The 22,564-nt window shown below is 39.2% G+C and overlaps 1 protein-coding gene across 3 annotated transcripts in view; it reads right to left on the bottom strand.

The window, feature by feature from the left end:
• Positions 1-238: 238 nt before the first annotated feature.
• The window catches only part of grm2b (glutamate receptor, metabotropic 2b), a 43,302-nt gene continuing 20,976 nt past the window's right edge, over positions 239-22,564 (bottom strand). For 2 of the 3 annotated variants that reach the window (XM_047348400.1, XM_047348401.1), the window contains 4 exons: positions 21,008-21,845; positions 15,171-16,234; positions 11,347-11,530; positions 239-924 (listed from right to left, as the gene is read on the bottom strand). In XM_047348400.1, coding sequence (XP_047204356.1) covers positions 851-924; positions 11,347-11,530; positions 15,171-16,234; positions 21,008-21,845 — 2,160 coding nt within the window. In that variant the 3' untranslated portion in view covers positions 239-850. Of the gene's footprint in view, positions 925-1,155; positions 1,197-11,346; positions 11,531-15,170; positions 16,235-21,007; positions 21,846-22,564 lie in introns of all 3 variants that reach the window. The other variant, XM_047348402.1, reaches the window with a different exon arrangement.

The following is a 22,564-nucleotide window of genomic DNA, read 5'->3' as shown; positions in this document are numbered from 1 at the left end:
TGGCAGCATACCTGTGGAGGAGAGCAGACACACATTAGTTGACAGTCGGGGCCTTAACAGGTTCTCAGGTGTCCCACATCAGCAATTAGTGTTGCACATGGAAGTCAAATGCCCAACCCAACCACAAGGGACCGTATCAACAGCTCGTGCAATTAATATTGCAGCATATATTGTACCTATGTGTTTGCTCTGGTGAAATAGGTCATGAAGGGAAAACAAAAAACTGCAGGATTGCAGGTTTGGGTTCGAATATAATTGAGTTTTTAATATAAAAAAACATCTTATTTACATTAATTACAAGAAAGCACACACTTTTAATCTAGCCTACAGTAAAACATGTCCTTTATAGGGTCTAGTTTTCATCATTCACTATAAGTTAGTCACACATTTAACAGAAGAGCTAAATTCACTTCAGAACATCTTTTTTTTTTTTTTGACAATGTCTAAAACATTTGGATATATTCACAGCACTGTTAGAACTAGATAAGAACAGCGTTTTGTATTACACTATTGCTTCACAACCACCCATTTCACAATAAGACTCTTAAAAGACAAGGCACAGTGCAGGTAATCACATCTATCTGTAAACCAACGGAGATCACAGCATTTAAAATCTATACAAAAAAAGTCTTTACAGTTGTTACATACTGCTCGGAAGCGGGAACATCTTTTATCTTTCGCAGTTAGAGTTGCTTTCGTTGCCGCCAGTCGTTCTACCCTGACTGTTATCTCTCTGCAACATGTGAGATGTCAAGGGAAGGGAAGGGGTGCCCAGTCATACGTTGGCCTACGTTTGATGGAAGGACGACTGATGATGGGGATGGTCTCTTGTTCTTTCAGAGGAACATTTTCACAAAGAAGACGTTGTAGAATCCACCACCTCGCGGCCGTTACAAACTGCTGGCACGTAGTTGGAGGCTGATCCTGAGAGAATAGAAGTAGTGATGTTAGCCAGGCCACATGCTTGGCTTTCTCTACTTTTTACTGATAAGAAGCAATGCTTTGAACCAGAGATAAAAGCTGTAAGTAAAAGGATGGAAATGGGCATGAGGTATTATTCAATAGCTGTTAGGTCCTAGGATGTATTGTTTATAAAGGGAACATTATGATCAGCATGTAAATTATGAAACACTGTTTGAGGGTAAATATATCCACCTTCATATAATGTAGTTAAAATCCAAATCGGCCAGGCAAGCCTGTAAAATAACAGATCCGTGTGAAAATGAAAAGCAAAACCAGTCTGTTTAACAAATACTTACAAAAGTTACCCCAAGCAGAACCTATGAATGTTTTCTTACTAAAACCAGGGGGAAAAAGATGAGTCAAAGTACAGTCTTAAGAAAATACAATTTTTTCTTAAATCTTTCCACATTTTGTCACGACTGCAAACTACACTGTATTTTATTGGGATTTTACATGAGTGATCAACAGAAAGTGTTTAATTATGAATTGAACGGAAAATGATACACCGTCTTCAAAGGTTTCTTTGAAATGAAAGCCTTTAATGTGGTATACATTTCTATTCAGCCACCCTGAGTTAACATTTTATCACAAGTCTTTTGGGATATACAGTGCCTTGCGAAAGTATTCGGCCCCCTTGAACTTTTCAACCTCTTGCCACATTTCAGGCTTCAAACATAAAGATATAAAATTCAAATTTTTTGTGAAGAATCAACAACAAGTGGGACACAATCGTGAAGTGGAATGAAATTTATTGGATGTGTCAAACTTTTTTAACAAATAAGAAACTGAAAGTGAGGCGTGCAATATTATTCGGCCCCTTTACTTTCAGTGCAGCAAACTCACTACAGAAGTTAAGTGAGGATCTCTGAATGATCCAATGTTGTCCCAAATGACTGATGATAATAAATAGAATCCACCTGTGTGTAATCAAGTCTCCGTATAAATGCACCTGCTCTGTGATAGTCTCAGGGTTCTGTTCAAAGCGCAGAGAGCATTATGAAGACCAAGGAACACACCAGGCAGGTCCGAGATACTGTTGTGGAGAAGTTTAACGCTGGATTTGGATCCAAAAAGATTTCTCAAGCTTTAAACATCCCAAGGAACACTGTGCAAGCAATCATATTGAAATGGAAGGAGTATCAGACCACTGCAAATCTACCAAGACCCGGCCGTCCCTCTAAACTTTCATCTCGAACAAGGAGAAGACTGATCAGAGATGCAGCCAAGAGACCCATGATCACTCTGGATGAACTTCAGAGATCTATAGCTGAGGTGGGAGTCTGTCCAACAATCAGTTGTACACTGCACAAATCTGGCCTTTATGGAAGATTGGCAATAAGAAAGCCATTTCTCAAAGATATCCATAAAAAGTCTCGTTTAAAGTTTGCCACAAGCCACCTGGGAGACACACCAAACATGTGGAAGAAGGTGCTCTGGTCAGATGAACCAAAATCAAACTGTTTGGCCACACTGCAAAACGATATGTTGGCGTAAAAGCAACACAGCTCATCACCCTGAACACACCATCCCCACTGTCAAACATGGTGGTGGCAGCATCATGGTTTGGGCCTGCTTTTCGTCAGCAGGGACAGGGAAGATGGTCAAAATTGATGGGAAGATGGATGGGGCCAAATACAGGACCATTCTGGAAGAAAACCTGTTGCAGTCTGCAAGAGACCTGAGACTGGGATGGAGATTTATCTTCCAACAAGACAATGATCCAAAACATAAAGCCAAATCTACAATGGAATGGTTCACAAATAAATGTATTCAGGTGTTGGAATGGCCAAGTCAAAGTTCAGACCTGAATCCAATCGAGAATCTGTGGAAAGAGTTAAAGACTGCTGTTCACGAACGCTCTCCATCCAACCTCACAGAGCTCCAGCTGTTTTGCAAGGAAGAATGAGCAAGAATTTCAGTCTCTCGATGTACAAAACTGATAGAGACAAACCCCAAGCGACTTGCAGCTGTAATTGTAGCAAAGGGTGGCGCTACAAAGTATTAATGTAAGGGGGCCAAATAATATTGCACGTCCCACTTTTCAGTTTTTTATTTTTTTTTAAAGTTTGACACGTCCAATAAATTTCATTCCACTTCATGATTGTGTCCAATTTGTTGTTGATTCTTCACAAAAAATTAGAATTTTATATCTTTATGTTTGAAGCCTGAAATGTGGCAAGAGGTTGAAAAGTTCAAAGGGGCCGAATACTTTCGCAAGGCACTGTATCTTTCCCTGCTTTGCACATATAGAAACTAAACTTTTTATCTGTTCTTCTTTGCAAAAAGCTTAAACTCTGTAAGATTAGATAGAAGGTGTCCTTGAACAACAAACTTTAAGTTTTGCCAGAGGTTCTCTATATTTTAGTTAGGTCTGAATTGTGACATGAATATACTTTAATCTAAACCAAACCATTATACTTGTGTTTGTGTATATATATGGTGTATATATATGGTGTATATATTATGGCTTGTATATATATATATATATATATATATATATATATATAAACTGTAAACAGGACTTCATATATATCCATCTTTCTTCTTTCTTCTTGCCACTGTTCTATAAAAGCCAGATTTGTAGACTTCAGGACTAATAGCTGTCCTGTCAACAGCTTCTTCTAAATTAGTTGCGGGTCTCTGCAGCTCCTCCAGAGTTACCAAGGGCTTTTCCACTGCTTCTCCGTTCAATGTTCTTTTTGCTCGGCCTGTCAGTTGGACAATCATATCTCAGTAAGTTACAGGTGTACCTGACTCTTTCCATGTTCAGATGACGGGTTAAACAGTGCCTTGCTGTAAACGTCACTACAATTTTATCCCTGGCCTGTCTGATGTGTTCCTTTGTCCTCATTATATTTGTCATTGATGGACTCTAGCAAACCTCTGAGGCCTTTACAGAAAACCTGTATACATAGTGAGAATAATTCACAACCAGATGTACTCTTAACTACCAATCAAGGTACCTCTGTAAGCAGCTGGGTACACTAGATTCAATTTAGAGGTGTCGGAGTAAAAGGGGCTGAATAAAAATGCACACTTTCTCTTTCCACCCTATTTCCTTTCGGTCAACTTACACAATAAAGGCCACCAGTGCTACAAAAAATGTAAAATAAACAAATAAATAAACAATGCAAAAGAATTATGACTCATTTTCCTTCCACTTCAAAATTATGCACTCATTCTAATAAAGCATACTGAAGTTTGTTGGTGCAACATGACAATGTGAAAAACTCAAAACACTTTTGCAAAGCACTGTAGTTTACCCTTTGGCAAATATTTACAATGTTTCCTCCTCCACCTAAAGGGCAACACCAGTACAAACTTAAGGAAAGAAAGCTTATTTTCTTAAATTACATTTAGTTGTTTCTTTTTTTTTTACCACCAAATCTAAATCATTTGCACTGTCCTAAACCATATTGTATTAATTACTTTGACTATGCTGGTTGTAAAATGGACTTTAATGGCCATAATGTTGGTCTTAATGTTACAGACTATAAATGCAAAAAGTTACCCTGAGCTGGATGAACAGAGCAGATCAAAGACTCAGAACCTCGTAAAACTAGCTAATTAAAGCACTATATCTCTCTTTTGTAAATTGCTGGGTAATTTCTCGGCTGGCTGACTGTCTAGGATTGCCAACTTTTTAAAATCTCTGCTTACTGCCTGGAAAGTCATTATTGTTTGTCCACACATTTCACAAATGAGGTGCCACAAAAGAAATGCTGATTTTCTGCTATGAATTTTTTTTTTTTGTGCCGAGATAAGCAATTCTTTCACTGGCTGTGTTTTCCTCATTTATAATATATATTATATTTTTTGTTGTATTTAGCAGTATATGTCTTTCAAATAAAACTCTGGTAACCACATATACTACTTGTCAAAAGCTTGGGAAAGCTTTCGAGAAAGTATACATATACAACCTTTTGACCAGTGGTGTAAATGTTCCAAAACAAAGTGTCTAAACACTTTGTGCTGAGATATACAGTATTGAAATTCTCTAAAGCTTACGCTAAAACAAATTTGTCTTTGAGCAATTTGTTCTTGTCAAATTGTTGGAGATTACTGTATTTAAATGTGAAGATAATTGAAAGGAATGATTTGTATGTAATTTATTTGGCATGGTGTCAGATATATTGTGGTTTGATGTTGTCATGCTGAAACAAGCAAACATTTTTTTTTTCTGAAACAGATGTATGTTGGCATTTAGTGATACGTCTTTAATTATATGACCTTGTGTAACAAGATGTTAGACAAAAACCCATGTTCCGTGTTTTGTATTTAGCAAAAGTGGTATCCATTATTTTCCAATCTAGTTTAAAATGTTTATTCATAGAAGGACAAATTCCAATGAGATTGCATAAACTGCTTCAGATCCAAAAGACAGAAATATTACATTATTGTGTAATCTTTCATCGGTTGAAATATTGCCAAGATCAAATGGACTTATATAGCGCCTTTCCAGTCATACTGACCACTCAAAGCACTTTACACTAGAGCCTCATTCACCCAGACACACTCATCCATACAGGCAATTTGAGGTTAAGTGCCTTGCCCAAGGGCACATTGACATGTAGAAGGAGAAACTGGAATCAAACCCACAACCCTCAGATTGCAAGATGACCGCTCTTCTCACTGAGCCACTCTCACCTACCAGCAATACTAGGAATATCCAATCCCAGAATAACATAGAAAAACTACTCCATACATTTGTGACTTGAAGGCTGAACTATTGTAATTCTTCACTATCAGAAAATCTCAAAATTTCAATAAAAAGCTTAAGCTTCTCAACACGCTGCAGCAAACATTCCTATGGCAATTAAAAGGAGAAATCTTTTTTCTCCTATTTTAGCTTCCCTTCATACAGTATATATTTAGACTGGCTTACGTTATCCTGAGCTATCTCTATAGTTTTGCTTTTTCAGGCTTAGTCTGCCAGAGGACATGCTAACCACTTTCTCTCACTGCTACTTTCTCCTTCTCCCCAATTATGCATAATCTGAAGTTATTGTTGCCATTGACTTTATGTTGTCTCTCTGTTCATTTCTTTCCATAGAAGTTACACGTGGCCTGGCATTTCTATTTAGCTGTGTCACCTTTCTTAAGGGAACCATCATTGTGCTATTGCTGCCTATACCTACATGCTATCTCTTTATAGATGATGCACTTTACTCTGTCTCAAAACAACTGAAGGGGGTATTGCTGTGTATGTACTCTGTTTTTCATCCCATAGATTTAACTCCTGACTCAGAGCTTATATTTTTATCTGGACGTCCCTGCTAGATGAAGTCACTAAAGGATATCTTTATTGCGAAGTGCAAACTGGTTTAAATCCCAGCCTTTGGTCTTTCTGCATGGAGTTTGTACGATCTCCTTATTCAGTTTGAATTTAGTTTATTTACATAGCGCCAATTCACAACACATGTCGTCTCAAGGCACTTCACAACAGTCAGGTACATACATTCCAATTAATCCTAACCATTGAACAGTGCAGTCAGAGTTAGTTATTTATTCAAATTGGATAAAATGTTTTTCTGTCTAAGGAAACCCAGCAGATTGCATCGGGTCAGAGATTTGTAGCATTCACTCCTCCCGGATGAGCTTGTAGAGACAGTGGACAGTCACTGGCGTTGACTTTGCAGCAATCTCTCATACTGAGCATGCATGTAGCGACAGTGGAGAGGAAAAACTCCCTTTTAACAGGAAGAAACCTCCAGCAGAACCAGAACCAGGTTCAGTGTGAGCGGCCATCTGCCACGACCGACTGGGGGTTTGAGAAAACAGAGCAGAGACACAAAAAGAACAAAGAAGCACTGATCCAGGAGTCCTTTCTATGGGAAGGAAAAGTAAATGTTAATGGATGTAGCTCCTTTAGTTGTTTCACCTAGAAAGAAAGAACAGATAAACTCTGAGCCAGTTTTCAAGGATAGAGTCTGAAAGAGAGCACATACAGGTCCTTCTAAAAATATTAGCATATTGTGATAAAGTACATTATTTTCCATAATGTCATGATGAAAATTTAACATTCATATATTTTAGATTCATTGCACACTAACTGAAATATTTCAGGTCTTTTATTGTCTTAATACAGATGATTTTGGCATACATCTCATGAAAACCCAAAATTCCTATCTCACAAAATTAGCATATCATTAAAAGGGTCTCTAAACAAGCTATGAACCTAATCATCTGAATCAACGAGTTAACTCTAAACACCTGCAAAAGATTCCTGAGGCCTTTAAAACTCCCAGCCTGGTTCATCACTCAAAACCCCAATCATGGGTAAGACTGCCGACCTGACTGCTGTCCAGAAGGCCACTATTGATACCCTCAAGCAAGAGGGTAAGACACAGAAAGAAATTTCTGAACGAATAGGCTGTTCCCAGAGTGCTGTATCAAGGCACCTCAGTGGGAAGTCTGTGGGAATGAAAAAGTGTGGCAGAAAACGCTGCACAACATGAAGAGGTGACCGGACCCTGAGGAAGATTGTGGAGAAGGGCCGATTCCAGACCTTGGGGGACCTGCGGAAGCAGTGGACTGAGTCTGGAGTAGAAACATCCAGAGCCACCGTGCACAGGCGTGTGCAGGAAATGGGCTACAGGTGCCGCATTCCCCAGGTCAAGCCACTTTTGAACCAGAAACAGCGGCAGAAGCGCCTGACCTGGGCTACAGAGAAGCAGCACTGGACTGTTGCTCAGTGGTCCAAAGTACTTTTTTCGGATGAAAGCAAATTCTGCATGTCATTCGGAAATCAAGGTGCCAGAGTCTGGAGGAAGACTGGGGAGAAGGAAATGCCAAAATGCCAGAAGTCCAGTGTCAAGTACCCACAGTCAGTGATGGTCTGGGGTGCCGTGTCAGCTGCTGGTGTTGGTCCACTGTGTTTTATCAAGGGCAGGGTCAATGCAGCTAGCTATCAGGAGATTTTGGAGCACTTCATGCTTCCATCTGCTGAAAAGCTTTATGGAGATGAAGATTTCATTTTTCAGCACGACCTGGCACCTGCTCACAGTGCCAAAACCACTGGTAAATGGTTTACTGACCATGGTATCACTGTGCTCAATTGGCCTGCCAACTCTCCTGACCTGAACCCCATAGAGAATCTGTGGGATATTGTGAAGAGAACGTTGAGAGACTCAAGACCCAACAATCTGGATGAGCTAAAGGCCGCTATCGAAGCATCCTGGGCCTTCATAAGACCTCAGCAGTGCCACAGGCTGATTGCCTCCATGCCACGCAGCATTGAAGCAATCATTTCTGCCAAAGGATTCCCGACCAAGTATTGAGTGCATAACTGTACATGATTATTTGAAGGTTGACGTTTTTTGTATTAAAAACACATTTCTTTTATTGGTCGGATGAAATATGCTAATTTTGTGAGATAGGAATTTTGGGTTTTCATGAGCTGTATGCCAAAATCATCCGTATTAAGACAATAAAAGACCTGAAATATTTCAGTTAGTGTGCAATGGATCTAAAATATATGAATGTTAAATTTTCATCATTACAATATTGAAAATAATGAACTTTATCACAATATGCTAATATTTTGAGAAGGACCTGTAGAGTTAGTTACAGTAGAATCTCAGTCAATTGCCATGTCTAGGAGAGAGAAAGGGTTAAACACTGAAAGACAGAGCCAAGTGGATCATCGGTAGAGGGTGAGCAGTAAGTTGTTGCCAGCAGAAGCTTGGACGATGCCCCTCTCCAGAAAGGTGTCACAGGTAGACACAGAGTCAGGCCAGGTGTAGCTTCTAGGAAGAGAAAAGAGAGAACAAAGTTAAAAGCTGAAATAACAGCAAATAATGCAAAATTGGAGAGTAGTGTAAGAATGTAGCGAAGAGGGTGACAGTGGTCATTATGTCCTCCAGCAGCCTAAGCCTAAAGCAGCATAACTACAGAGATAGCTCAGGATAACATAAGCCACTCTAACTATAAGCTTCATCAAAAAGGAAAGTTTTAAGCCTAGCCTTAAAAGTAGACAGTTTGTCCATCTAGAGCCTTGAATCTTGTCTGAATTTAGAAGCAGAAAATTTAAAGTCATCCAAGTTTTTATGTCTTCAAGACATGCTTGTAGTCTATCTGACTGGTTGGGCTCATCATCTATACCTATGCAAGTATAGATGTTCTCTGGGTATTCCAACTTCCTCACACAGCCCAAAATATTACTGTTAGATTAATTGATCGCTTTAAAGTTGCCCTTAGGAGTAAGTGTGAGTGTGCATTGTTGTTTCTCCCATGTGTCTCTGTGTTGCCCTTTTATGGAGTAGCGACATGTCCAACGTATAAAGGTCCTTCTCAAAAAATTAGCATATTGTGATAAAGTTCATTATTTTCCATAATGTAATGATGAAAATTTTACATTCATATATTTTAGATTCATTGCACACTAACTGAAATATTTCAGCTCTTTTATTGTCTTAATACGGATGATTTTGGCATACAGCTCATGAAAACCCAAAATTCCTATCTCACAAAATTAGCATATTATTAAAAGGGTCTCTAAACGAGCTATGAACCTAATCATCTGAATCAACGAGTTAACTCTAAACACCTGCAAAAGATTCCTGAGGCCTTTAAAACTCCCAGCCTGGTTCATCACTCAAAACCCCAATCATGGGTAAGACTGCCGACCTGACTGCTGTCCAGAAGGCCACTATTGACACCCTCAAGCAAGAGGGTAAGACACAGAAAGACATTTCTGAACGAATAGGCTGTTCCCAGAGTGCTGTATCAAGGCACCTCAGTGGGAAGTCTGTGGGAATGAAAAAGTGTGGCAGAAAACGCTGCACAACGAGAAGAGGTGACCGGACCCTGAGGAAGATTGTGGAGAAGGGCCGATTCCAGACCTTGGGGGACCTGCGGAAGCAGTGGACTGAGTCTGGAGTAGAAACATCCAGAGCCACCGTGCACAGGCGTGTGCAGGAAATGGGCTACAGGTGCCGCATTCCCCAGGTCAAGCCACTTTTGAACCAGAAACAGCGGCAGAAGCATCTGACCTGGGCTACAGAGAAGCAGCACTGGACTTTTGCTCAGTGGTCCAAAGTACTTTTTTCGGATGAAAGCAAATTCTGCATGTCATTCAGAAATCAAGGTGCCAGAGTCTGGAGGAAGACTGGGGAGAAGGAAATGCCAAAATGTCAGAAGTCCAGTGTCAAGTACCCACAGTCAGTGATGGTCTAGGGTGCCGTGTCAGCTGCTGGTGTTGGTCCACTGTGTTTTATCAAGGGCAGGTTCAATGCAGCTAGCTATCAGGAGATTTTGGAGCACTTCATGCTTCCATCTGCTGAAAAGCTTTATGGAGATGAAGATTTCGTTTTTCAGCACGACCTGGCACCTGCTCACAGTGCCAAAACCACTGGTAAATGGTTTACTGACCATGGTATCACTGTGCTCAATTGGCCTGCCAACTCTCCTGACCTGAACCCCATAGAGAATCTGTGGGATATTGTGAAGAGAACGTTGAGAGACTCAAGACCCAACACTCTGGATGAGCTAAAGGCCGCTATCGAAGCATCCTGGACCTCCATAAGACCTCAGCAGTGCCACAGGCTGATTGCCTCCATGCCACGCCGCATTGAAGCAGTCATTTCTGCAAAAGGATTCCCGACCAAGTATTGACTGCATAACTGTACATGATTATTTGAAGGTTGAAGTTTTTTGTATTAAAAACACTCTTCTTTTATTGGTCAGATGAAATATGCTAATTTTGTGAGATAGGAATTTTGGGTTTTCATGAGCTGTATGCCACAATCATCCGTATTAAGACAATAAAAGACCTGAAATATTTCAGTTAGTGTGCAATGAATCTAAAATATATGAATGTTAAATTTTCATCATTACATTATAGAAAATAATGAACTTTATCACAATATGCTAATTTTTTGAGAAGGACCTGTACCTCTCGCCAACTGATCACTCGAGATAGGCATTAGACCCTCCCTGTGACCCAACAAAATTAAGCCAGGTACATCGTTACTCACACGATGTAGAATATGTATATGTATATGTATATGTATATATATATATATATATATATATATATATATATATATGTTTGCTATTGAAATGGGTCAAATTCAGAATTTACGTAATTTTTTCAAAAAGCATCCATGCACTGTTTTCTTTCAGTTTACAAATTGGCATGTAATAATTATCACTGAGTTGAACAGTATTGTAATAAAACTGAAATGGACCTGGTTGGTATTTCTATAATACCCATCATGCCTTTTTATTGAGAATTGGTGCCTACATAAGTAAACTGAACTGAATCAACATAACAGGAGTCCAGTTTTAAACATTTAATATCTTTTACTATCTTGCTTTGGAATGGTTCTGTCTTTATTGACCCTTACATGGTACCTCGTTCGGTGTGGTGTATGTTTGTACCTTTTGAGCTGGGTGCTGAGGCAGATGTAGATACAGTGGCACTGAAGCGGTTGGTTGTGATTCTGTGTGTGGCCACGTTTTTCTGGGGCTGGAACAGGATGATGTGGATTTTGGGGGCAAAGAGGCAGCCAAGAACCACCGAGCCACTCAGGCTGACGGAGATGCACATGGTGGTGGTCTGCACCTACACAGATAGGGAGGTTGCGTGAGAAATATCAACCTGCAATCTGTCTTTAAAGGGGCTGGTAAAGTTTGTTCAAAGGCAGTGCTCCTCACATACACACCCAGTGCACAGGCCTTTGACCAAATCCGTTCACTTGTAAATTTTATTTCCTGCTCTGATTGCTCACAAACTTTTAATCCAACCTCCATATCTCCTTCTCATCCCTTTGATAGCTTCCCCACAGGAATACAAGCAATCTGTTCAATTCTAAGAATCATTTGTAAAACCAAACATGACCTGAATGTCAGAAGGATTTTCAGTATGACCATATGAATAAACCAATTAGGTTATTACCAGAATATACCTATGCAACAACTATTGCGATGATTGTTTGGAAAACAACAGCTGGTTTTCAGTCAATCCTCAAATGCTTCAAGTAAAATAGTATGTATTTTAACAGCAAAACAGAAATCTACTATGCCCTGTGTGTCAAATAGTTAATATTCCTCAATTATTTGTCAAATTTCCAATTATGGACGTGATTGAGGTCTTCAATTATGTATGTTAGCAATTCTAATTATGGATTCTTATGTGCATGAATATGAGGGCAAGAAGAACAAGAAGAATATGAACAAAGCACAGCTGGCTTTCCTAGACACTCTGTTACTTAGCCAGTCATAATTCAGCTGCTAATGTGAGCCAACTACTGGGGTCATCTTCCTGAGCTCCATTTCTTCCCACCCCACTGGTTACCCCTGCAGTCCAGAAACTTCTATTTGCAGAACCGCAGCGTGAAGTGAAAATTCTCTCCAAACACACAGGCACAACAGAGGCACTGCTGAAGTTTGGAAAGTTGTCACAGATTTTAACTTCCAAAGTCAATTAGCAGGAGTACCACCGGGATGGTCAGTCACATCACTCTGTCTGCTGCTACTAATCTCTTTGTGTTAAGTGTGTAAAGATTTTGGTTTTAAACGTGAATTTGTATAATGACAAAAACGTTGTGAGACCTGCTTTGTTATTTCCATTTAAATTGTAGAGAATCTTCTTGATTTCCTTGTGCCAAACTTTGGGAATTCTTATGGCCTTCTTTTATCAATGACATTCAACAGCCCACTCTTCCACAAACACCATATTTGTGGACTGCACAATTAATAGCTATCCTGTCAACAGGTTCTCTGTCCTGAACTGTAGATCTCTGCAGTTCCTCCCAAGTTATCATGAGTCTTTCTTCCTCCCACTTCAAAATTATATTCTACTTTGTTTTGGTCTACAGTCAACCCAAAAATTACTATTAAATACACTGAGGTTTGTAAAACTCCCTCAAGGAGTTTTATATGAATTTGATTTTGACAGTAATTGATGTATAGCTTTACATCTTATTTTATATTTTCAAGGGAAGGTTTTTATTAGAAAAATGAATCCCTTATGAATCTATTTAACAAGAAATATGTGAATATTTAATTCCAGAAACAGGTTTACACACTGCAGAAACATATTATGTCTGCAGGGATTATGGTGAATCATAAAAGCAATGCACAGAAAAAATGAGTTTGAATAAATCGCACTTCCAGGTTGCTTTAATAAGAGATTGTGATTTTTTTTACTGGTAAACTTATGTTCATTGTCATTCAGGGAGCAACAAGGCTTAAATATTTCAAAGCGACTCAGTTAATTGAGTCCATTATTGCTTTTATAAAACGGTGCTGTGCTTTAAGTTCTTTGCAGCAGTTTCATACCTCTCATTTTTCTCATTAATATTTGTGCTAAAGATATAAAATGATCACACAGCATCAGCAAAGGTGGCTATTGGTTTTCATGTTTGTTGATGATTTGATTACGATTGACATGAAAAGGCTGAGGTACCCCCATAATGATAAACAGTTTGTGTGATCTCTAAGCCACCCCCAACACCCCTTCCCATCCTGTTGGCACAACAAAGGCCTTGATGCATACCTTGGTCAAAACGCTACGGCAGCAGCCTTGGGTCGACCTCAGGCTTCAGGATTCTGCTCATATGCTCTGTCAGTTTTACACCTGAATGATTGCTGTTTTTATTATGACTTACTTCACAGTGACTGCATGTGCGGTAAACAAAAATGAAGATCATGCAACTTGAAAGAAAATAATTCTAGTTTATGTCCTCCATTTATGAAATATTGTTTTGCATGATGTAAGCATCATGCATCAATCTACCCCTTAGCTGCATATACAGCCACATCAACATTTAAAGGCATCCTCGTTAAATATGTTTAAAAGGCCTAAAAATGAATCCATCTTTTTAAAACAGTAGCATAATATCAAACTGAAAAATGTGGAAAAATTGATCCTTTGAGTTTTTGAGAATTTGAGAATGTTTAATCACTGGGGAAACAAATACATATTCATAAATAATTTCCTTTTTGTAAAACCACAAGTGCCACAATTACTGGTACCCCTAAAAAATCCTATGCAATAATTATAACTGAATATTCTTTTTAATTAATACTTTCCATTTTTTAAATAGATCAGAGTGCAAAAGAACCTTTTATTAGTAATCCACAAGGGCCCACTTTTCAAAACGGGAAACACAGGGGAACACGTCATTGTGTGTTTAGCTTGATAAATCAGAAAATGGCTCTATGAAAATAGCTGCTTGACTAAACTTAAACATGTCTACAGTCAGACCATTAACTAAGATGTTTAAACCTACTGTAACTGTGACAGAGAACCCAAGTTTGCCATCCCACCTCTCAGTGAGCAGGGTACTGAAGAATGGAAAAATATCTCCAAAGCCCATTTTCATTTTTTTTATTTTAAGGCATAATACAAGAGATGTGCCAATCAATCTGAGATTTGAATCGACCAGTTTTCTCTAGATCTGATCTTTACTTGGCAGGTCAATGCTAAAAAATCAGAGTTTTCTTTTGCGTTGTTTTGAAGCACTTTTTTGAGTCCAATAAAAATCTGATAGAGCCTAGAGAAATATGCTTTGATGCATATATTGGAATAATCTTGTAATTTTTTCCTTTTCTTAAAGCTACATCAATCAACAAACACAGCAAATATTTGTCTTCTATATGGATTATATGTATTTAGCAGGCCTGTGATGTACTAGGGACCTGTCAGGGGTGTACCCTGCCTCTTGCCCTGTGACCGCTGGAGAAAGGCACCACCCCCCCTGTAATATACAGTAGAAGGATGGTTATAATCAGCATGCATGACCTCTAATAAAAGTAGAAATTGACATCAGTCTGATTAGTACATCTCTACTTTTACTTTTTCCTGATCCTGGGTCCCAGTAAATGTGGAGAGCATTGTATATCATCCTTCCAGCAACTAGGCAGTTAAGTATTAGTTTATGCTTTATGATAAAGGAATGGTACAATTCATTGTTTTATTGACTTGATATATTTATGCGGCATCTGTCTACTCTTTGTTCTTTTCTTGAAAGATAATTAATTAGACAAGAAAATAAAACTTTTCATTGGTCTGGATGCTGGAGATCTAATGAAATGTGCACGCAGAATATTCTACTAATTCAAAAAGATTAACATAAAGATCAGTCATTAAAAGATTTTGCTAAGATCCTCTCACTGCAGTGCACTGCAGTATCTTCAAGAAACATAGATCTTAAATACTTAATTAACACATATAAAAAAATAATTGAATGCATATTTACCCTGTAGTCACTGGCAGTGACATAGAATAAGGGCTGGAAAGCCAGCCAGATGATGCAGGTGGTGTACATTGTAAACCCAATGAACTTGGCCTCATTGAAGTTTTCTGGGCACTTCCTCGTCTTGAAGGCGTAGACTGTGCAAAGGATGATGAGAATGCAGTTGTAGGTGAGTGATACGAGCATGCTGCTGTCCTTGCTGTTACACTTCAGGGTAACCACGTTTCTCCTCTCAGCACTAATTTCCTTCCGAACCCCAGGCACCTCCACCAGCAGCCAGATGATGGCCACCAGCAGCTGGCAGGAGATGAGAGCCCCACATATCACCACTTGCGAAGCCGGGCTGATGAAACGCGGCCGCTGGGCTCCGTCTTTTACCCCGCTGAAGATCCGAGCAATGCGGTTGGTCTTTGTTAGCAAGGCAGAGTAGCATACAGCAAATGAGGTCCCCAGGCCAAGTCTTCGCAACGTACAGACAGCAGTGGAAGGTTTAGTAATGTAGATGAAGGTTATGCTGTAGCACATCAGAACTCCCATCAAGAGGATGTAGGACAGCTCACGTCCACTTGCTTTGACTACAGGTGTTTCATTGTGCTTAAAGAAAATACCCACAACTGTCAGAGTACAAAGTATGCCAAGACAGGAGATAGTAACAGGCCCAATAGCCCAGGCATCCTCCCAGCGGATGTACTCTTCAGGCAGATCATAACACCCAGTTAAATTAGCCAACGGCCACTGACCAAAGCTGCAGTCAGCACAGGTAAACTCATCCTGCAGGTACTGGTAGGGCTGGCATGGAATACAGATCCAGCAGCACACATCTCCAGGCTGCATGCTCTTTACCTCATTCTTCCTGCATGGGTCGCTACACTGGGAGGTGGGAGGAATGAGGCCATGCCAAGGTACCACGCTGGTGTTCAGAGTCAATATATGGTCCCAGTAGCCAACTTTCTTGTATACAAACTTGCCCTCTTCTTTGTGGTAGTGAAAGATGTTGTATCGACTGATGCTGTCACCTACAGAATCAAAGCGTACCATGCTCTCAGTATCCACGGGTCTGAAAGGAGCTGGTGGGAAGCAAAAAGACAGCAATGCTTTAGGTCATTTACAATACTGTTAAGATATAATTAGGGTATGATTTATAACTTTATATTGTGTCACTGTACAGCTGTATTTGCAATTAGATATAGTTGTTTAGAAATACTACTGTTGTTTTGGAAAAATACATCTGTTTAAATGTTTTATCACAATCATTAATACAGAACTTGTTGAGATAATTTTGTCCCCTTTCTTTTGGGCCTGCTTGCTGTCAGTCTCTGGTGATATAGAATGTCTCACTTATTAGAAATGCTCTTTTACGGGTGCGGTGCGTGACGTAGTGGTAAAGCGCCGTCCATGTATGGAGGCTTCAGTTGAGACCTGTGCTACATTTGTTCCCCCTCTCTCCACCCCATTTCCTGTCTGCCTACTTCAAAAAATAACAAACAAAAGCCACTAGTGCTGCAAAAAATCTTCAGGAATGCTCTTTTGTTAAAACAAAGAATTCCAATTGAGTAAGCACAAAATGGTGAGTTTTCTCATAATATTTCAAAGGTTTAAGCAATTTAAGGTTTTTGATATTCAGCAGGATGTCCGGCTATTTATGTACCTTATCCATCTTATTCCTTGCTCCCATGATGCATTGTCAGAATTTTGTGGAAGACTTCCAGTCTAGTGTTTTTTACTTGTAAGTAAACGGCAGAACAAAACAGGTTAAGAAGATTTACTTCTTAAATGGGATAATATTGTCATACTAGTCGTTTTATGTTTCAAAGGTTAGGGCATAACATGAAGACATGCCCTATTATTACATATACTAACATTTTTATCTGTTTTCTCAGCTACACTGCTACAGACAAGAACAGACAGCAAATTAGTTGTATAGCAGGTAATTATCTGTTGTACGTTGAAAATTCAACCGAGGATTTAAAAATTGGGATGTCATATACTAATGAATTATTACAAATCACACAAGTATGTAATAAAAAAATATTATAAATCATAAAAGTCGCTGCTCTGTCTCTGTGCTTGCTCTGGTGCTTTCTCCCCTGTGTTTTCTATTTGCTTGCGTTCTTCTCATCTCCCAGCCAAAAACAATAGAAATGTTGGCCTGAAGTACTTTAAATCAGTGACACTCAGGGATTTTCAGATCATTTTTTCAAGGATTTTTTTATTTTAATCGCTTTTGAGAGAAGCACCAGACGATGTTAGGAGCAGCTGCCTTTTTCATGGCAACACAAGCTAAACTTCTCTTCAACCCCAGCACCATGGAAAAAACAGCAGCGGACTGTGCTCAAAACAAATGATCGGAACAAACGAATTTAAAAAACTGGACTCCCACTAGAAAACAAGTTTGCTCCACTTCTGCAAGACTCTGACTCCCTGAAGGAAAGCTCATCTTCAAACACCAGCGTGGGGTATGAGACCAGATTGTGCTCTAAATGGTTTATATTATTATACACACAGGAGCCACTGATGTTGTGAAGCAAATATCTGACATCTTGAAAGAGGATTTTATTCATTTGCTGAACAACGTTCAAGGTCTCAATATCAAGGTATTTTTCAGTGTACATTTACCGACGGTCTGGCTTGGACATAAGATATTTAGTAGACTGCTGATGCTCAACAAATAGCTTAAAATGTATGTGCTACAAAATCAGTGTGCTTTATCGACAACTGCAATATCTTCTGGTAAACGCAGGCCTCTTTTCAAAAAAGATGGATTTTGTCTTAAGTCTATAGAGTACTTCCAACTTCCAGCAGCCCCTGGCAGGAGACGGTATGAGAGTACATAAAAACCGATAGAGCAACATTTTAAAGGACAACTGCAGCCTGCAGAGAAAAGGATGAACCATGGAGAAAAAAATTACACAGAAAGACACTTCTTCATCACTACAAGTGGAATCTCCCCAGACTCTAACAGGACAAGTAGACACCCCCTTAGCCCCACCAGAGGACCCCAAACCTTCTTTTATCCAGACCCCATTTATCTCTTCACTCTCTCCACACAGCACACACTCCCTCCTTCCACATTTCATTGACAACATGAAAAACCTACGCCCAAATTTCACATTTTCTACACAAAAACCCCCATCATTGTCCAGTACCTACTAAGAGTTGCCAAGCCCCCCCCACCTTATACATAATTATTCTCCTCCGCATACCAAGGATGACGAGCCTGTTTGTGTTCAGGACGTTGCAGAAACATTCCTGTGTTATGCACAGGTTCCAGGTGATAAGACTAACAGTGATTATTTCCAGGAAAAGTTTGGGCCCCCAATGGGAAAATGCTGTAAAATCTCTTTGCTACTACGTAACAGAAAATGTACTAAGATAAGAAACAGCAGACAGAAATTAAACTTAAAATATATTCATTGTCAAGTGCAACTTGCCACAGACATAATTTCAGCCACTTAGTCACTTAAACTAGCTTTATTACACATTATATATTTGTCAGGAAAATATTTTTTAATCAATGACTTTATTATTGAGCATAATCTTGATGTTATGTTTTTAACAGTAACATGGCTGGATGAAAATATTGAGACGTTTACATTGATAGAGTCAACGTCTCCCGGTTACAGTTAACAATAGGTGAAAGCAGGGAATGTAAGAGAGGGGGAGGGGTGGCCGCTTTGCTTTAATGATTCACTAAAGTGTAGAAAGGTGTTACTGGGCAAATTTGACTCTTTTGATTATCTGGCTGTCTAAGTAAAATTCCCTGCTCAAGCCAAGTAACTCACAGTATTTGCATAAGGTGCACCTGGATAGACTAACTTCAACTTTTCTGCACTCCTACAGACTCCAAGTACAACAAAATTTATTTAAGGGCTAAAAATGTGGATTTTGCATTATGTTTCCTCTTTAACCTCACTCTCTTTAAATTTTCCCAAAGTAACCCCCTCAGTTCTCCCCTGGATCTTCTTCTCAGTGAAGCTTTCTGGATTCGCTGTTCAAACCTCCTAGAGCCATAATCTTGTGGACAACTTCCTTCAACAACCGGCCACATCAAGCTCCTCTTTATCAAACCTCCAACCCTTCACCATCTATTCCATAGCGAAACCCAGCTTACCACACGGACCAACAACCCTGAACTCTGCTCACTTCCTCCTGGCTTAAATCAATCTACTTCAGGCCAGTAAGATCAATTCTCTGATTCACTCACCTTCATATTCACCCATTATTTGTCAGCTTATCTCTTACCCCTTTTCTCGCAGTGATCTGCCTTTCCATGATAAAGAAACTCTCCCCAGACCAGAAATCTCCATTCCCTTGCATGCGTCAAAACATGACACTAAGAGTATGAAGAGTGTGCAATTATCATGCGATTGTCATAAGTTCAAACGAAATAAAAATGTCTGAATAATAAAATATTGAGTTGTCCACATTTAGACCAATTAACTTTTTTGCATTTTGAATAGTGCCTACTGGCTGTTAAACATGAAATCATTTTCCAAAGTATCCTTTATAGGTGTAGAACAATGCTGACTTATTTGCCCAAAACTTTAGCAGTCTTCTCATAGTAGAGGAAAAAGGGGATTCGATGAGGGTCTCAATTCTTGTGGTCTTACTTTATAAAACAGGCTGCCTGCTGACAGTAATGTAACCTTATCTTTACTGTTTTATCTGTATGTGTGAGTTTCTGTGTACTTCTAGTGACTTCTTGTAAAGTTTTCTGTACTACATCTAAAAATATTGATGTGTACTGGTGCTTTTTTATTGCTGTGTGGTGTGTTTAATTTCCATTGAAAGGATGTTTCTTTGAGATTCTGCATTTTGCTGTCTTTTTTATCTAGTCAATAAATAATTTTATGAGCTGATTACATTAATACTACCATGTACTATATCAGTTAACATTCAGGAAGTTTTCAATTACACGTGCTATAAAAATACAGTAATGGTATCTTATATATATACTTCCCACTGAATATTTCATGTCTTATTTTTGTGTTGTGTAAGCAAATTTACATTTGAGATAAAGGTTTTCCTTCAGGTTAAATTGTCAGTCAGAAGTCTACATGCACTCATGGGCATAAATATATTAATTTAAAGGCACATTTGAGCTTTTTCTTCAGGCTGGAATGATTGTTACAGAAAAGTGCAGCGATGTGCAGAAAGCAGAATGTTTGAGTTTCTTGTGAATCTTTTCTAATTTACACAGAGTCAAAATTATGCATACAGGCTTAAATATATACATGTCCACTCGGGATGTTAAGATTTGCTTAGATTTGAGGATGTCTACATGCAAGATGCGAGTGGATCAGAGGAGCAGCTGTGAAAAGATCCAATTTAAGGGATTAAACTCATGACTTGAATTGTATCATGTCCATTCACTTTTTCCATCTGTGTATCTAAAATTAATTGGAGCGGCCACCAAATAGAGATGCATAACCCTAATTTCCACTAATATTACCATACATTCAGTGAAGTAGCAAAAAACTAGAGCAGCATTTTGTGGCAATCTGCAACTTCAGGCATAATTCTAACTAGATCCTGGTCAGAATTGATAGAACCCAATAAATTGGTTGAGATCCTGGTACTGAACCAACATTTAAGCTAAGGATAAAATAGACAGATTTTTTTGGAAGGATCAAAGACAATCCAGGAACTACCAATTTGCAAGTTAGTTATAACCTGTAGGAAGGAACACCTTTTCACTGTCTAGGTTGCATCATATTCATGCCCATAATAAGTGCAGGTATACTGTACTTCTCACCTGCATTATATTTTACACCTCATAGCTAAAATGTTACATTTATCTGAAATATTTTGTAACAGTTTGCTGTTGGTTATTCGCTTACCTTCAAACTTGGTCTTCAGGATAAACTCTTTGTAGAACCTTTTGCCATTGCCTGGTTTCATGGCGTCACAGACCTTGGATGTGTTGGAGCATACTGCTTGCCTCATGTTATGCAGAGCAAAGGCCATGGCATACACAGCATTTACCACAAACATGATCTTGGACTCCTGCTCAAAGGTTCCATCTCGTAAGCTATGTTCACTGCAGCTGTGCTCCTGAAGGCTGCAGGCAAACCGGTGCTCCCAGAACTCCTTAAACCACGGATTCCTCGTGTTGGTGTATGGGTTCAGCTTTGTGAAATAGTCTTCGAACTCTCTGATTGGGTAGGAGGCCAGTTCAATGGTAAAGGCCCCATCTGCTGCAGTCTCACTGCCCCTCACTACGCTCTCCTGTGCTCCCCATCCGTCGCTGGCCACCCAGATAAATGAGATGTTCATTCGAGCAGCAGCTGAAAGCAGCTCGCGTGCATCCTCGCTGCGGGTGAACAGGATGACCACTTTGGCATTGGACTTCTGCTGCAAGGAGCGGATCACATTCTCATAGCCCTGCCGGTTCATGCTTCGGCTCACCTTGGCTGAAGTGGCAATGCAGATTTGGCGGCTGCGGGCCTCCTGTTGGAAGGCATCGATGCCGGTCTCGCCGTAGTCGCCCTCAGATGCTACTGTTGATACGTAGGTCCAATTGAAATAACACAGGATTTCAGCCATTGCCTTGGCCTGGTAGAAGTCTGGGGGCACAGTGCGAGCAAAGTAGTCATAGCGAGTTTTGTCACTGAGCTTTGCACTAGTGGAGGCATAGCTAATCTGAGGTATTTGGAACAAACGTAGGAGGTTGGCCACCTAGAAAAGAGAAAAGCCATTAATAATTGCTTTTTTTCTTATTTTTAAAAGCTTTATTGATATACAGGGCCTTGAAAAAGCAGCTTCCCTGTCCCTGCCAAAGAAAAGGATCTTCAGATCATGATTCTGCCACTGCAATGTTTTACATTGGGAACAGTGATCTCAGGGTGATTTTCAGCATATGTTTTCTTCCATACACTGCGTTTTGCACGTAGGCCAAAAAATTAAATTTCAGACCAGTACTTAAAACTAAAAAAAAACAAACAAAAAAAAACATTGAAGTTTGTATTTGTATTGTGACTGAAAATCTCAAGACATTTGACTACTTTTGCAAGGCAATGTATCTCAAGGATCACTTTTCTGGTAGATCTATATTTTTGTCTTTCAAATAAGATAGGTTACATTAAAATGCTATCAACAACAAAGATGTGGGAAAAAAATAATTAAAAAGGTTTCCTAATGCTCAGTTTAAAAAATTTTACTTAATTCTTACAAGTGGCAATAGGTTGGTATTTTGTCCAAAACAAAGCACCTCTAGAGGCTAAATTCCTTAAACCTTTATAGTATACAAATCTATTTGATAAAGTAAAAAGGCAGACTTAAATTAAAACTCAATCATCTAAACAAGCTATTATTTTATTTGGTGCAAAAACATACAATGTTCATATTAAGTCTAGACTTATATATTACTTTTGATATTGTTTTTTTTTTATTATCCT

This window comes from Girardinichthys multiradiatus, chromosome 20, assembly GCF_021462225.1.
Source record: "Girardinichthys multiradiatus isolate DD_20200921_A chromosome 20, DD_fGirMul_XY1, whole genome shotgun sequence".
In the NCBI taxonomy this organism is placed as follows: Eukaryota; Metazoa; Chordata; class Actinopteri; order Cyprinodontiformes; family Goodeidae; genus Girardinichthys; species Girardinichthys multiradiatus.
The sequence above is the reverse complement of the archived record's forward strand: the minus strand, read 5'-3'. Positions and strand labels throughout refer to the sequence as shown.